The sequence below is a fragment of the Somniosus microcephalus genome, chromosome 7 (assembly GCF_052327205.1).
Source record: "Somniosus microcephalus isolate GS21.2 chromosome 7, FLI_Smic_1.0, whole genome shotgun sequence".
NCBI lineage: Eukaryota > Metazoa > Chordata > Chondrichthyes > Squaliformes > Somniosidae > Somniosus > Somniosus microcephalus.
In genome coordinates this window covers 113777586-113795641 of record NC_140993.1, presented here as the reverse complement: position 1 = coordinate 113795641, position 18056 = coordinate 113777586, and the positions used below count along the sequence as shown (strand labels likewise).

At 42.3% G+C, this 18056-nt stretch overlaps 1 protein-coding gene across 1 annotated transcript in view; it reads left to right on the top strand.

Annotated features, from left to right (window-relative positions):
• Nucleotides 1-17191, top strand: part of ccdc178 (coiled-coil domain containing 178) — a 723212-nt gene extending 706021 nt beyond the window's left edge. Inside the window, exon 21 of the mRNA XM_085993953.1 lies at nucleotides 16504-17191. Coding sequence (XP_085850079.1) covers nucleotides 16504-16656 — 153 coding nt within the window. The 3' untranslated portion in view covers nucleotides 16657-17191. The remainder of the gene's footprint in view (nucleotides 1-16503) is intronic.
• The last annotated feature ends 865 nt before the right edge of the window (nucleotides 17192-18056 follow it).

Below are 18056 nucleotides of genomic sequence, written 5' to 3'. Positions count from 1 at the left end.
GGGAACGAGTCTCCAACAGTGAATAAATGGAAACCACAGTAAAACAGCATTGTTATCGGTAGCAGCGGCGGGAAAGCGCGGGAAGCGCCATATCGTTGCTACAGAGAGAAAAAAAAAAGCGCGGGAAGCGCCATAGCTTTTCTGAAATGCCTAAATCTGGTAATATTGAGGCTTTTGATGGCGAAATAGAAGATTGGACCACATACGTGGAAAGAGTAGAGGTTTATTGCACTGCAAATGGAATAACAGATGAAAAAAAAGCTTCAGTACTTCTGAACTTAATGGGCGCGAAGACATACGGGCTGTTACGAAATGTAATCACTCCAGCCAAACCAAAGGACAAGACTTTTAAAGAAATTGTTGATACCCTGCAGGAGCATTTAAACCCAACACCGCTGCTGATAGCGGAACGATTCAAGTTCTTCAAGAGAAATCAACACAAGAATGAAAGTAACGCTGATTACCTAAACGAATTAAGAAAGCTATCAAAGTACTGCCAATTCGGAGCAGGACTATCGGATTATCTTCGAGACAAATTTGTTTGCGGTCTCTTAAGTGAAGGAACACAAAAAAGACTGCTTTCTGAAAAAGATTTAACATTGGACAAAGCTTTCAGTATGGCTGTATCATACGAAGCAGCAGCAAAAGGAGCTGCAGAGATACAACAAGAGACACAGGACTTCGGCACCCATAAAATGACACAGGAGTTCGGAAGATGTTATCGCTGCGGCAGATCCACCCATAACCAGAGGGACTGCTGGTTCAAGGGCAAAGCATGCAGGCAATGTGGTAAGATTGGACACATTGCACGGGTATGCCAATCTGGACAAAATAAATCCACTGACAGAAAACAAAAAATCAATAAAGAAAAGTACAGGAAGGTACAAATGATGACGGACAATAGCTCCGAAGACCAGAATAGCGATAGCGACTCCGGAAACAAGAGACTAAGCTGTCTCAAATTACATAATGTACTTGCCAAAGAGGATTACCAAACCATTTGGGTTACCCTCACAATAGCAGGGTCCCCAGTTAAAATGGAGCTAGATACAGGATCAGCTCTAACCGTAATAAATCGACGAGATTACGAGAGGCTATTTTCGCATATACCTCTAAAAGACACATCCATTATCTTAAAAACATATACGGGGCAGAAAGTCTACCCCAAAGGAAAAATAAGGGTGCCTGTGGTATACAACGGCAAAGAAATACAAAAGTTGTATTTATACATTCTACAAGATGGTGGTCCACCGTTGTTGGGACGTGAATGGATAAGGAAGATACGTTTAGACTGGCACTCCATTCAGGCACTGACGGTGACCAGTAAGGAAAAAAACAATGATGACATCATACCTGAACGATTAAAAGACATCTTGGCCAACGCCAAAGAAGTGTTTCAAGAGAAACTAGGAACCTTGAAAGGCATCACCGCCTCAATAAAAGTGGAAGATACAGCAATTCCAAAAAATTTTAAGGCAATACCGGTGCCATACGCAATACGTCCGGCAGTCGAGGCAGAGCTGAAGAATTTGGAAAAGGCAGGCGTATTATCCAAAATAGATTGGAGCGAATGGGCAACACCCATCGTTCCAGTCATGAAAAAAACATTGAAAAATAACTCTGAGGAACAGAAAAAAATTCGCATCTGTGGGGACTTTAAGGTGACTGTAAACCCGGTCCTTCACACGGTACAGTATCCTCTTCTGAGGATAGAAGATATTTTCGCCTCACTATCCGGAGGGAAACGTTTCACAAAAATTGACTTGGCACAAGCATATCTACAGATGGTGGTTGAGGAGACCTCTAAAAAGTATCTCACAATAAACACACACAAAGGCCTGTACCAGTACAATCGACTGGTTTTTGGAATAGCATCAGCTCCAGCTATCTGGCAAAGAGCTATGGAGCAAGTCCTGCAAGGGATTCCGGGGACTCAATGCTACCTAGACGACATCCTTATAACAGGAGAAAACGACAACGAGCACCTTGCCAATTTGGAGCAGGTGCTCACTAGGCTGAAAGAACAGGGCCTACGAGCAAATCGCCCCAAGTGCGAATTTTTCCAAAATCAGATATCATATTGTGGCCACATAATTAATAAGGAAGGGTTGCATAAGTCACCTGAAAAAATTGAAGCAGTTATAAAAGCCCCAGCACCTGAAAATGTTTCACAATTAAGGTCGTTCCTGGGATTAATAAATTACTATCATAAATTTTTCCCGAACTTATCAACTATTCTACACCCTCTTAATGATCTTCTACAGACAGGAGTGATTTGGAAATGGAACGAAGACTGTAAACGTGCCTTCCATAAATGTAAAGACTTAATCACATCCGAGAAAATTTTGGCTCATTACAACCCATCATTACCAATCAGACTGGCGTGCGATGCATCCCCTTACGGCATAGGAGCGGTATTGCCCCATAGATTCCCTGATGGCTCGGAACGGCCGATAGCTTTTGCGTCACGCTCATTGAACTCAGCTGAGCGTAACTATGCCCAGATAGACAGGGAAGCACTCAGCCTGGTATGGGGAGTGAAGAAATTCAACCATTACCTACACGGACAAAAATTTACCTTGCTGACTGACCATCAACCCCTCATCTCCATATTCAACCCTAAAAAAGGTGTCCCCATTATGACGGCACAAAGACTACAGAGGTGGTCCCTTTTTCTAGGGGCACACCAATACAACATAGAATACAAAGGATCAAAACAGCATGACGGTTTATCACGCCTACCATTGCCAATGATAGAAGAGGCACCTACGGTAGACCCAGTAGAGATATTCCACTCTACCATAGTGGAATGTCTACCGGTGACAAACTCTGCCATTGAAAGGGAGACAAGAAATGACCCTACTCTCTCACGGGTCTACGATTTAACAGTGAAGGGATGGCCAGCACATGGCGAACCACTGTTGCCAGCATTCTCGCAAAGAAGAGAACAGCTGTCAGTGTGCCGAGGAACCTTGATGTGTGGATCCAGAGTGGTGATTCCACCCAAACTCCAGGATAACTTGCTAAAGGAGCTTCACGAGGGGCATCTGGGTGGAGTGAAAATGAAGAACCTAGCTAGGGCGTTTGTATGGTGGCCAGGTATCGATGGAGACATCGAAGACATGACCAAGAGCTGCCTAGGATGCCAGAAGGTCCAAAATGCTCCGCCACAGGCCCCTCTACATCCATGGGAGTGGCCCTCATCTCCCTGGCAAAGGGTACACATCGACTTTGCTGGCCCATTTATGGACTCAATGTTCTTAATCGCAGTTGATGCACACTCCAAGTGGCCGGAGGTAATAAAGATGTCCTCCACCACCACGGAAAAAACCATCACAGTATTAAGGACCATATTTGCCAGGAATGGAGTGCCGGAGCAGATATGTTCTGATAATGGACCGCAATTTGTGTCCGAAGAATTCAGAAAGTTCTTAAAGAACAATGGGGTAAAGCACTACACGTCCGCCCCATACCATCCCGCCACCAATGGATTGGCTGAAAGGTTTGTCCAGACCTTCAAGAAGGCCATCAAGGCCATGGGTAATGAAGACATAAAACTTCAGCACAAGGTGGATAACTTCTTATTTGCATATAGGAATGCAACGCATATGGTTACTAACCAAACTCCCGCCATGATGTTCTACAATAGAAACCTAAGATGCCGGCTGGATTTGGTCAAGCCCAACATCCGAAGGGACGTGGAGAACCGGCAGTTTCAGGGCATGAATGAAAGGCCAACTAGGGCCTTCCAGATAGGCCAACCGGTTTTGGCCCGGGACTACCGTACCGAGAAATGGCAGCCTGGAACTATCTGCACACGATTAGGACCACTGATGTATACCGTGGACATCGGAGACAGCATAATAAGGCGCCATGCTGACCAAATCATCAAGTCATCCGAAAAGGGACAACCTACACCACCACTCTATACATCTAACGATGAAGTAGAGATACCCATATCTACCTCCGATCCGGTGATACTGGAGCCCGATGAACCCGACACTGGCCTTCAAGCCGAATCAGCCTTGCCAGAAGAACCTACTACACCACCAGAAACTACTACACCCCCGAGGCGTTATCCGGACCGAGTCAGGAAGCCTCCTGAGAGACTAACTTATAATTAATTAATACAGCAATGTATATTATTTTGCATATAACATGTAATTAATAATTACTTAAAATATGATGTACTAGTTAGCTAGAAGGGGAGGAATTGTGGTGTATGTGCCTTTAAGAGCCCCAGGTGTGCGTAATGCCGGTAATTGCCACTTGGGCTATATAAGCCTGTGTATTGTATGTATCCTTTAGAAACCCAGCCCCAGACTTGCTTAGTAAATACCTATGAACCAACTCCTGTTTTCAGTGTCTTTATCTACACACGGACACTACACCATTTGTAGTCATTTATCACTGGTGCTTCAACAGCACTGACACTGAATTATTTGGAAACATCTAAATGTCAATTTACAAATGCATTAGAGTGCCTATTACTACTTTGCACTGATAAGGTATGAATCCATGAATTCACACCATGGTGTACCAGAGCACTATTACCATTAAAACTAACACTGACATTAATACTAATATATAAAAGTTTCACCAAGAGTTGTGAAATAGTTTCTGCACTTGAGATGTGCCGTGCCTGTCATAAAATATTGAACCTCTATTAAAGTTGAGTTAATACTACTTTCTCCTTGCTCCTAATGTGATTGTCTTTTTCTTGACTTGTGATGGTGATACCATGTTCCAAAAAATTAGTACCAAGGCACGCATTAAAATATATAAGCAAATGGGAACTAGATCATGGTGCATGGTCACAGGACTGAATTGGGCAGACTCCTATCTCAGCCTTTTGAGTACTTTGGAGATAAAGTAGAAAGCAGATAAATGGGAAGGAAACTCTACCATAAAATAAGGATAAGCTCTTACAGAACCCATTGGAATTAATTCAGATCCCTGTGAGATGTTGAAGAGACAATGGGGGAGAAATTGGGAGCCTTTGCGCCTCCTGTTATTGCCTCCCGGGGACGATAAAGGGACGCTAACTCTAACCACGCGGACACAGTGAGAATATCGCCCCCCGCTAAATTCGGCAAGAGGTTTGCAGCGGCGGTATGATGTTGCGCCCCGATCTCCTTCACCCAGAGATCATAATGTGCATTGCCCCGGTTGCACCCCAGACCAGAACTTCGGTTTCGCCCCCTGCAGCATCGCCGGGCGACAACACCGGCAGCTGCAGGAGGCATTGCTCGGGAGGCCAGGTGCTTCAGGGGACGAAAGTTAAAGGGGAGGTTGCCGAGGTAAGTGCCTAAATTATTTTAATTGTTTGGGTCAATTTTTTTCCTTCTCCTGGGCTGCTGGAGTGCATGGGGCTGATCGAGCCGATTCGTGGCCACCATCGGGGACCAGCTGACTGGCGCCGATGCAGAATCTGCAGCGATGGCCCTTCCCTTTAAGGGAGGGAAGGAGCCTTGGAATGCAGCAGTGTTGCACGGGACATTGTTCAGCGTTGTACAAGCAATGCCCCGCCTGTGTCCTTTAGCGCTCCAGGAATGAAGTGGAGTGCTTGTCGCTTGGCGCTCCACTTCCTTCCTGGAGCGCTAAACCCAATTTTGTGAAAGCTGGGAACCATTACCACCTGGCGCCAAGTTTCCCAGCTTTCAAAGGTTACCGCCCCCAAACAGGGTGATAATGAATTTCTCTCCCATGTTCCCTTCATGGGATGCAGATTGTTATCTATGAAAGCTCATGGACAGATCACCAGACAGCTACAATTGTTAGCATTTTCAAATTTTTTATACTTTAAAGAAACTGGATAAAATAAAATCTATTGCAATATAGTGCTGGTCTAACTACTTATGTGATGGACCAAGACTTTCTGACAGGCATTATAGTTTATTAGTACAGTTCAATCTGCAGCTGATGTAAAAACTAAATCAATGAACCATACCTTTTTGTTCCAGTAGGCAATCTTTATTTATTATCAATGTGGTTATATTTACTACTCTTTCATATTTTGCTGAATAGTACAATTGTTTCTAAAGCATAAAAATATTTATAAATCAATTTAAATGTTTTGTACTTTTTTATTTCTCATTAGAATTTATTGGTGTGTAAAATCAATAATTTAGTCTTTCAATTGCCAACACTGACTTGGCCTGGTAGTCAGAAAAATAATGCTATACTACTCCCTTTTTATTTCAGATATAATGTTGCTGACTATGAAGGACTAATAGGAGACTTTGCTTTATATTAACATATGTTAACCTGTGTTAATAATTTAGCATCCACAATAAACCATTTTTCATAACTTTAGTAAGCCTTAGGCAAAATATCTTTATAAACCGATCAAAACAGATTCAATTTCTCTCCCTTCCATTCAACAAAAAAGCTTAATTTTTATGTGAAAGTATTAGTGCGCTGTCAATTTTGTTATATCAGGTGGTTAAAAAGTCTAAAAAAACAAGAATATTAAGCAGGAAAGTTAGTGTGCCATAAAAGAGAACATGGATTTGATTATAAAATATGAATTCATATAGTTATATTTTTATGTCTGTATTTTGAAATCTATTTTCATCTGATAAACTGGAAACTTGACCATAAATTTCTTCTAGAGATTCAGCACAATTCTTGTATTTTGAATGTATAAAGGATATGTGACAAGGAGCAATAGATTATGCAAAATATAAGCAATTGAGTGAGTTATGTTGCACACGTCACAAGTGGTTTATTTCTTAAACTACCTATTCCTCCTTTATAATTTTATTTATATTACATGTAATTTCTTTTATTTTTTCTTAGAAAATAAATTGCCAATTTACCTACACTAGGCATCATACATTCTGGCCATTGGCCTTTTCCCATTGAAGCAGGGACAATGGGAAACCTAATCCATCGAATGTAAACCATTCATATAAATACAACACATGTAGTATAATATATTACAGTTTTATTATGTAAAAGTTCCAGAAATAATACAGTACTGTATACTCAAAACAACTCAATACTGAATCAATTGATTTAGCATTGGGGTAGTCTCAAATATGATTATTATGTAGAGTTGTTAACATTATAAGTGTGCTGGGCACCGCAGACATACGGTGCCACTGAGTAACAAAATGGAGATTCAATTCAGGCTCATTTTGGTAAGTTCCCACTCTCAGCTGTGCTGCAATAGGAAAGCATTTAGCAGACTGCAGGTACCTCCCAAGGTAAAGTGAAAAGTTGTCACCGGGCCTCCTGATGCCTATCTTCTATGAATCTATGAAGGGTGACATTAGCAGAAACCCGTGAGCAGGTCACCCACCCTCTCAATAGCAAGAGGTTGGTGAACTGACAACACCTGTATGGAAAAAAAGAGGAGAAATCAGAACAATTTAATCTCTTTCAAACATGCAAAACAAATTTAAGTACCCTTTGCACTTAATAGTCAACATAACCTTACCACAGAGCAACTATTAAGCAACTTGGTTTGATTCAGTGTTGTACTGCTAATACTTTAAAAAGTCTTTATATAAAATTCTAACAATGCATTATAATCAAGACCAAGATATATGAAATTCTGAATGTGTCACTGGACCACACCAGTGAATCCATTTACAATAGGATGTGTTGAATTATATGAAGAGCCTGTAAATGTTTGAATTGCTCAGTTTTTATCTGTAATTGCTCTTTTTCAATGTGGTACTGATTTAAATGCCAGGGAGAGGAGTTGCTCATAATTCAAAGTTGTAGAAGTGCCTTAAGTCAGTTTACTGCTGGAGATAGGTTTCACATTCAGCTTGCGACATAGCTGAAATGTCAGCTTTTTATATAAGTGAACTGTATCAATGTGGTTTGAAAAGGGTGTTTTCACAATTCATTTGCTTTCAGTGTAAAGCAACATGAAAGAACAGCTGTTATCAACATAATGAAAACAGCTTGTTGGCAGTAAAAGGGCTCAGGTGTGTAGCTATGGGGAGGGGATGGGGCAGCTTGAAATGCTATATTTCAAGTCATGATAGAATGCTTAATAGATACTAAATTGGTATTCATTTTAAAGAAGAAATCAACCAGTACATGACACTTTACCAGAGAACGTTTCTCACAAAAAGAGTAATTTGAACAGGCAATTTGTTTTGTCCGAAATGCAAAGAATTAAAATAATTAGGGACATAATTCTGAAACAGTATATAATGTAATTGCATTTCAGGATTTAGTTATGTAGATTAATATCTAAATATCAGGATATAATTTAGAAACTTGCAGATTTCCTGTGACATTGCTCATAGTACTTTGGGTGATACACTAGGGAGAACTTTAACCCCTGAGCCGAAAGCAGACAGGTCCCACAGGCTGCCTGCCCCGGAGCTGTAGTGGGAGACCCAGTCCATTTTAATGGCCGGGCCTCATTAATATGTCCCACCAAACAGCTGCCCACCCGAAACGGCCTATGAAGAGCAGGCGGCCGTCAGGTAAATCGTGGAGGGTTTTGCAAGTGGGAAGGTGGGAGAGCCTGGACCTGTAGGGCCCAAACTGTTGTTGTGTGGCCTGCAGGAGCACTCCTTTGCCCATGGGTCCCACAAGATTTGTTTTACTCTTACCTGTTCTCTGAATCAGGCTAGCGCCTCAGCCGCTCAAGAAAGCTTTGGCGTTAAAATAGCCGTGGGCTGAGAAAATAGCAGTGAGTGATGTCTCTGTCCTATGTCCTTTCCTGACTAAATATGGTTGGAGAATATACAAAAAAGGGCAACTTCAGCCAAAGAAGAGCCAGAATTCTGCATAGAAAATTACATTTTATGTATAAAAGCAAAATAAAAACTTCCACCTTCGATTCTATTTGAAGATCTATAGCCTAGAAATTAATCAGGTCATGATATTTAAGAAATGCAGAGAAGATGTGTGATATACCTATCAATTCCTCCAATAAAAGGCGAAGAGTTACGAAGGTGACTAAAGGTTTTTATTGACTAAATAACAGAGCCCACTCTCGTGGGTGATCCGATCCAAGCAGGAGGAATACCAGCCAGTCGCTCACCTTTATACCTGGCCTGGTGGGTGGAGCCAAGGCGGAGTCGGCAGTGGTCATCCCAGGTATAGCAGTGTGGCAAGAGGCGACCTCGTACCGTGATACAATAGTGGTCAGTGATACAGTTATAACGAACAGTGGTGAACAGTGCTAACTACTAACAGTGATACGATAGTGAATGTGGTTTACCACAATGTGCATGCTGGATATTTTTCACACTTCACCCAAAATTCCTTCCTGTTACAGTTGCAGTAATATTTAGTAATACGCAATCTCTATGTTAGAATTTTTAAACATGTTCAATCCTTGTTAAGTGCCAGTTAAGGCTACTTGTAATTTGACAATGCACACATTTTATGTATATGTTACATACATTTAAAATCATTGTAACAGCACCACATGGAGCCAGAAGAATTGTTTAGCAACACAGCAGAATAGCCTAAATTGAGGAACAGTTACTTACTTCTTCCAGCAACATAGGTTCCAGAGTAATTGAGGCAGAGAAAGAGGAAGAGAGGAGGGTGGGAAGATGAAAGGCTACAACATATATACTTACAGATCATGGAGAAACCCCATTCATTATGAGTATCACAACAGAAGAAACTGCACAGACATCACAGTACATGAGTGTCTCAGGAGACTCAGACCTAGAAATTTGGTATCTCCCGAAAACAGGCCTGGGGATCGCGATGAGGTAGCAACCTGCACCCATTCAGAGGACTGCAGGCAACACGTAAAATTCATGCTGCCTGCCACTTTACATGATTGTAGTGTTCAGCCAAGCGCTGAACATGCTGCTGAGTGGCCGAACGCTCAGCAGGGGGCCCTAGTTCATGTGAGGCTAGCTCCAAATAAAGCTAGATTCCACTTCTTAAAGGAAGTCTGCACCTCTTAAAGGGGAGGTGCCTTCTGCCTGCAACAGGTGCTGGAACTGCTTGCAGAGGTAAGTGTTATAAACAAGAAGACTGAGTAATTGCTCAACAGGCCAGAGAAAGGGCTCCAAAGTTCTTGGATGCAGCACTGGAGGCCTTGGTCCAGGAGGTCAACTCCAGGAGAAGTTCCACTTTCCACAGGGGACCAGGAGGCCCTCCAGGCAACAGATGAGAGTGCAGTGGGAGCAGATAGCCAATGTGGTAAATGGAACCCTGAGGTTCTGGACTCAGTGCAGGAAGAAGTTTAATGACCTCACACAAGTGGTCAAGGTCAGTGAATTCATCTTCAAATGCCATATCTCACCATCTACACCACTAGCCTCACACACTGCTCAATGCACCACACCCAATCACTCACCTACCAACAATTTCTACCAAACTCATAGCTTCACCTCACTCACACACACTTACCACTGCTGCAAGCCTCACACCCACATCTCACAGCTTGAACACACTGTCAACTATTCAACCATGACAGGCACATCACCCAAACTCATTACACCACACCCACTGACACACTTCCCTTTCTCTTGCAGGAAAAAGTGGCACATAATTGGTGCCAGCAGACCTTAACTGGTGGGGGACAGGCGCGCCTACATAACCTCACCCCCTTGGAGGAGAAGGTGCTGGCCATTCTTGGTGGGGGCATGGCTGAGCCCATGGCCAGCAGTAGGGCTGAAAGAACAGAAAGTGCCAATACCCTCATACATTATCCTCCTTCTCACATCCCACTCCCCCTCATCCCACAATCTCTTCTAATTTACAATCTGCGTGCTGTAAGCTTGCTTTACCCCCTCCTCCCTCCCCACCACCCTCACCATAACCCTACCCTTGTGCCTTTCTCATTTCAGAAACCCAAGAAATCCAGCCTGCCCAACCAGTGAGTCAACATGAAGAGGGAGAGGAGAGTGAAGAGGAAGAAGAAGAAGAAACACCATCACTCGATTTCACACACCCTGCTCAGATACTGACACTCCGGGTAGTTTAGAGGATAGGTTAAACACGGGATCTGCACATGGGGAGACACTGGGCATGAGTGGCCTGCAGCAAGGGCAGGGGGAAAGGGTAGCTCGGGTGCCAGCAACCCGGAGGGTGAGGTCGCACTCAAGTTCTGCTGCACAGGACTCAGATGAAGACTTTGATGGTGCAGCCTACAGAAGAATGCTGCATGGAGGAGTCCAGTTCCAGCCTTGCATTGGGCTTTGGGCAGAGCTCAGAGCCCATCCTTTCCAGCATGGATGGAGTGGGCAGATCCATTAATGCACTTGTGGACCCAACCATCATGCCATGTCTGATTGCCGAAGTTTCAGCTTTCATTGCAGTATAAGCAGAAGCCACCCAATGTCTGAGTACTGCAATGGAAGCTCAGACTGAAGTCATGCAAGCTCAGCTTGCTGCTATGCAAGCACAGACGGCTGCCATCATGGCTGGGTTTACCAGTGTTGAAAGGGTCCAGCCGTTTGTACTCCAGCAGGTTACTAGGATTGCTGAGGTGCTGCCCGGGGGAAGTGGAAATGGATCCGTGGAGGATTACCCTGCTGTTCTTTCTCAAGATGACAGCATTTGTCCTCCCACCACTGCCACTCTGCCAGTGCCATTGCTGTTGCCTGCAGGCCAGCCAGCCTAGACTGCTGCCGCCTATGCTGAGGTGGTGCAGTCCGAAGCCGGGCCTACTAGGCCCAGAGTTCCTCAAGGTCATCCTGCAAGGCCATCTGCAGTATGCTCCACTGAAAGTTAGCAGCCTTCCACCAGCCATGCTGCAGCCACTGGGGTAGCACTGCATAGTAACACTAGGATAGGCAAAGGCACACGCAAGACAGTCACTAAGGGAATGTACGAGGGTGATTAGTTGATTTTTGATGTAACATTGGATGGATAGATAGATAAAGTTTGATTGTTGTGGCTTTTATTTCAACATTGTGGCCAAGAGGACACTGTGATGATCATTAACAGAGGGAAGGTAAGGTGTGGGACAAATGTTGAATGGGGAATTGCGGTTGCGTTCACTCGTACCGCAGGCGAATGGTTCGATCACAGATGTCCCAGCCAGAAAGGGCCTGTCTGGGTTGCCTCCTTCCTTCCGCTTCCTCCTCATCCGTCTCCTGCTCTTCTTCCTCCTCCTGCTCCTGTGCTGGTGGCCCTATCCTTGGTGGCAAGGGCTGTGCCCTCATGATAGCCAGGTTGTGGAAGGTAGTAATAGAACTTTATTGTTTGCTGCAAGTAAACTTGGTGATACATACTCCCAATGGACATTAAAGATACCCTAGTAGTGAACTTCTGTGACACTAGATCAACTAGATCTTTTGTGTTACCTGCTGGAGACTTGCCTAATCAACACCGCTGCATTGGAGCTGTAACAGGCACTGTGGTTTACCACAGCAATATGTACATTATGTTCAGCAGATGCCATCAGCAGGGCAAGAAAACACATTTTGCTGTTATACTGAGTTTCCAGGGTATGGCACATAAATTTACGGGACACATGTACCCATTTGGGTACCGATTTACAGGTCCATGGCATACATGAAAAGATGGGGATTTTACTTAATGAATGCACTAATAGTATGTGACAACCATCATAGAACTAAGTTATTAATTGCAACAGACCTACAAAAAGAAGAATACTTGAAACTGTGCTTGTGATATAATACACTGACACTTAAATAGTTACAATAATCCCTTATGTAAGTCTAACAGTGTTAATGGACATCATAAATCTTACTGACTACCTTGTCTAATTTGTGCTGAGTTTTTATTGCATGAAACTACATTTAAATTCATAAGAAAGTTCTGGAGTGCACAGATGCACCTCACAAGGTTTGCTGAACTACCTTGGATGGGCATATATAATGTATCCCACAGCCTACTTATGCATTGCATGTTGTAATTTCCCATTGTTTTCACTGCCCACATAATTTTTATCTTACTGCCATGTTGAAACATATCTGAGAATGCCAGTCATAAAAATTGCATTAGTTCAAATAAATTCACTCCTCCAGAATCTGAAGCACTGTAAGCACAAAGACCTGAAGTGGAGTGACAGAACTGGTCAGGACTTGTATGGGTAAATAGAATGTTAATAAGCTGACTTAAAAGGGGAGGATTAACATCAATTAAAAAAAACTGTTAGAAATATTCATTATTAACTTACATGTATTTTTTTCAATTTTTTTTATTCAAGCACTGACAGTTCACAACATAATCTGGGATTGGGAAGAGTAATTGCGCCTAACTTTGTGAGGTACCTGTATTAACACGATCAGTTAAATGACATGATCACTGAAGCACTTGGAATGTATCAGCTAATAATTGAAGGCATTGACTCTTCACTGGGGGTAAAGTTCCATAGTCATCCCCGGTACCTCATCGAAGTGGCCATTCTTCATGTGTGACTCTTGTTGGTGAATATCAGCAGGCTATTTTATCTTGAGGCATTACAACCAAGCTCAATCCTGTCCTGTTCTCACCTTATGTCCACACTTCCAGCAACGGACACTGGATAAGTGTGAAGAGCAAGAACCCTAGGGTAGCAAGGCTAATTGTATTTCCCCTACTAAAGCACCAACTAAGATCAAAAATTCTGCACAGACTGGGAATTGAACCTGGATCCTACCTGGTTCATATGACTCGGTGACTTATTGGCTAAGGTGAGAGAGTGTTTGGGAATAGCCTAACTGTTCTGTTTTTAAATACAGTGAGATTTTCTTTTTAACTGTATGTAAAAAATAAATACTGTTACGGTAACTTTTATTAGATTTTTGCTGTGGCATCTTTCAGCTGTGCATGAACGAGTACTGAACCTTCTGAATGTGCTTTTTCATTGAATTGTGCACAGCTCTCCTGCAGCTCAAGGGCTAGACATTGAGTTCTGACGAAAGGTCATCGACCTGAAACGTTGACTCTGTTTCTCTCCTCACGGATGCTGCCTGACCTGCTGAGTATCTCCAGCATTTTCTGTTTTTATTTCAGATTTCCAGCATCTGCTGTATTTTCTTTTTGTGTTTGGGCTAGACATTAGTTGTGTAGAATTATTGATTAATGATCTATATGATCAGAAATTTGAAATCTGTGGCATATTAGTAAATTAACATTCATTTTGCATTGCTTGTTTTCATCAGAAAATTGCAAGAGGTCAAAATGGGTCAAATTACGTGGTGCAAGTCCTATGTCAAAAGTACAGCTAAGGCCTTTTAACAATTCAGTTTATAGATCAGTATACATGAAGTAGTTAAAATAATTTTTGAAGAGAATGTTTGATTTTTAATATTTAGTATTTAAAAACAAATAAAACATTTATTTTGTCAATTTTATTGCAAACACAAGTGACTGTTCTAAAGCAGTGGGGTTTGTGAAGCAACATGTCATGGTCGGAGCTGGTGCATATCTAGAAAAATAGAATTGTACTGGTTTTAATATAAAGGTCCTGTTCACATGTCAGGAACATTCAACTGTAATCCAGCATAATGGCTAAAACCAGGTTGTATTATTGACATGTAAGTATTTTAACACAAATCTTTAAACACATTTTTAAGCAGAATGAAAAGCACAAGCAGAAAATCTCAATTCTCAACGTAAATCATTTCCATGCACAAAAAATACCCACACCAACACAACTGGGCACGGTTTCCCACACGGTACGTTCCTAACCACTGCCATGCTGTCACAAGAAGTATCGTGTGAGACCAGGCGTTTCCACAAGAAATAAAATAAAATAGGAGTGCCATTCTCACCTGCCCAGGAGCAGGAGCCCAGGAGCAGGTGTCTGGGAGCAGGTGCCCAGGAGCATGAACCTGGGAGTGGGTGCCCAGGAGCAGGTGTCCGGGAGCAGGTTTCAGGGACCAGGTGTCAGGGAACAGGTGTCCGGCAGCAGGTGTCCGGGAGCAGGTGTCCGGGGAACAGGTGTCAGGGAACAGGTGTCCAGCAGCAGGTGTCCGGGAGCAAGTGTCCGGGAGCAGGTGTCCAGGAACAGGTGTCCGGCAGCAGGTGTCCGGGAGCAGGTGTCCGGGAGCAGGTATCCGGGGAACAGGTGTCCGGGAGCAGGTGTCCAGGAGCAGGTGTCCGGGGAAAACATATCCGGGAGCAGGTGTCCGGGAGCAGGTGCCTGGGAACAGGTGTCCGGGAGCAGGAGTCTGGGAGCAAGTGTCCGGGAACAGGTTCCCCGGGAACAAGTGTCCGGGAACAGGTTCCCTGGGAACAGGTGGCCGGGAACAAGTGTCCGGGAGCAGGTTTCTGGCAACAGGTGTCCAGGAACAGGTGCCCAGAAGCAGGTGCCCGGGAACAGGTATCCGGGAGAAGGTCTCCGGGAACAGGTGTCCGGGGAGCAGGTGTCCAGGAGCAGGTGCCCGGGAACAGCTGTCCGGGAGAAGGTCTCCGGGAGCACATGCCCGGGAACAGGTGTCCGGGAGAAGGTCTGTGGGAGCAGGTGTCAGGGAACAGGTGTCCGGGGAGCAGGTGCCCGGGAGCAGGTGTCCGGGAGCAGGTGTCCTCCCCAGTTTCCAGGCTGGGGAATGGTGGGTAGCACAAGTGAGCTTAAGGACAGGTGAATTTTTTTAATTCTTACAAAACTGAGGGAGGGCACATTTTAAAATACACAACAGATGCATTTTATTGATGGATTATTTTCATATTCTAAATCAATTCACTGATATGAGAATACAAAGCTGGCAATTATTAAAGTTGTCTGGGGCACCTAATGGCATGCTGATTAGGGAAAGGTGTGTCATTAGCACCAAATGAAGTAATCATTGAAAAATAATGCAACTCAAATAACAACAGGGGCAAAGGGCCTTGGGACGTTTTACTACGTTAAAGGTGCTATAAAAATGCAAGCTAATTCAGCAACTTGCAAGTCATAATTATTATGCATGTTAGTAATGCTGCAATGCAATTGGAGCTGCAAGACAAATAAAATAAGTATAACAATTTTCTTTGTTGTGTCCATGGGTGCCATGATGATTTTTAATGAAATTATGCATTTAAATATTTTAAATTAAGTAATATAAAACCATCACACTACACTATGGCAAAACAATAGAACAAAACTGTAGTTACACTCTGAAATAAGAGTGATACATTAGCCTGGATCTTTTCAATGGCACAGCATATTTTTACAAGCTAGAATGTAAATTTAAATGTCCTTAAATTATCCAAAAATTAAGAACAAAAGCAAGAATAGAAAATGATATTGTGGTATAGATTTGAAATTCTATTAGTAGTGCTGTGTTTTATAATATGTTAGCTGACCTTCAAGATGAGGTTACAAACCTCATTGCAGGCCTTACTTCTGAAGTCTCTTCCCATCTCCCCCACCCAAAAAAAATTATCCCAGAGGAAAATATCAGGCTCACTTAAATATGGCACTTTATTATGCAAAATGTAGCATTTATTCTGTCCTTTTTGTTCTGCTTTGGATCGTGAAGTCCCCATCTAAATCTGCATGATGTAAAAACTGAGGAAATAAGCTGTTATTTATTTTTAATACCCTACACATTTGATGTAACTGTAATGTTAATTTCTTAATTGGTCAGTCATCAATGACAATATTTGTTTCTTTATTGTAAACAGGGGGAGATGTCAAAATCCATTCAACGTATCTCTGCTTTCCTACAATCTTTGGCAGATGCCTGCGAGACAAAGGAAGACACAGCGAACAAACAGTGTAACCAAGATGGTGTAATCAAAGACAAGAAAAGTCATGCAGTTCAAATAACGGTGTAATTGGACATTCACCTGTTTGCCATTTCACACTTCCATGGACTGCAACTCAGTCACCTCCCAGCATGCTTTGTCTTCTTTTACTTACAGCAAATCCATAACAATGAAACAGGTGACTTTCATGCTGCTGTCAGGAACGATCTAATTTCAGCTCTGGGTGACTGATTGCAATTGGCTTTGCCTCATCTGATAATTAATCTATGTCACCATTAATTGGAAGAGAGAATAATTACTGGCAATGTTGACAGTGACTGTACGCTTCTCCAGATTTCTGCCTATTGCTCAGGCCTAACTAATAACTCTACAGTTCATCACTGAAACTTTACTTTATACATGTTGTAACAATATCTGTAGACATGTAATAGTGTTACACATTCTACCTGGTGTCTCTTTGTTATCGCTTGCCAATAGTTTTGAATACCAAAAGCTGCCTCCATCTTACCACTCTTTAGTATTCTATCTTAATTTTGTGGAAGTTTAAAGTTTTCAATGAGCTGGAGATGAATGATTAATGAATAAATTCAAATGCTTCATTTTGTCCATGGATCATTAGTCAAGTCCTTTGTGTTAAAGACCTGAGAAAGGAGTGGAAATTATTGAGACATTAGCCTGAAGCAATCTCGAGGTAAATATTATGCAAAAAGAAAAAATGTTTAGTGCACATCGTATAGTGATCACTGACCCTGTGAGAACATTTTCACCAAGGTCTGCCTCATTTTACCTGCCATCATATGGCATTATTTGCTAATCAGAATCTGGTTATTATTTCTTATCTCAATAGTATTGTTAAGGCAATAGCAATAAAGTTGATATTTACCCTGATGAACACTCCAAAACAAAACGGTACCTCTATAAAACAAATAAATAATATATTGAACACAGTGAGGCTTAATTTCCTTGGTTTATGTACGTGTTGACATGTTTATGTAAAATTTCTCTGTGCACTATTTTAACACAGTAGTTAACAAATTTGCAGGTTAATAACTGTGTTCAAGTATCGCACAAAGAAACTTTGCACAAACCCATTGACCAGTATAAAAAAAGAAAGAATAAACTGCAAATCTGAAATAAAAACAAAAACTGCTGGAAATATACTGAAGGTCAGTTCGCATCTACAAAGAAAAAAGATAAGTTAACATTTTGGGTATCAGACCCTGCATCAAACATTCCTTTAACCAGTACACTACCAGAGGAAATTAAACACCGCTATTATTTAATAACATATCTAAATTGTCACTAAGCACCAAACTCTACAATTTTGTTGATCATTAAGCAGAATCAAAATGTCAACTAATAAAAAGGAAAGGAAGAAATTGCATTTAAATAGTGCTTTTCACATTCTCAGGATATCCCAAAGCACTTCACAGCCAATGGATTATTTCTGAAGTCACTTTTGTTACATA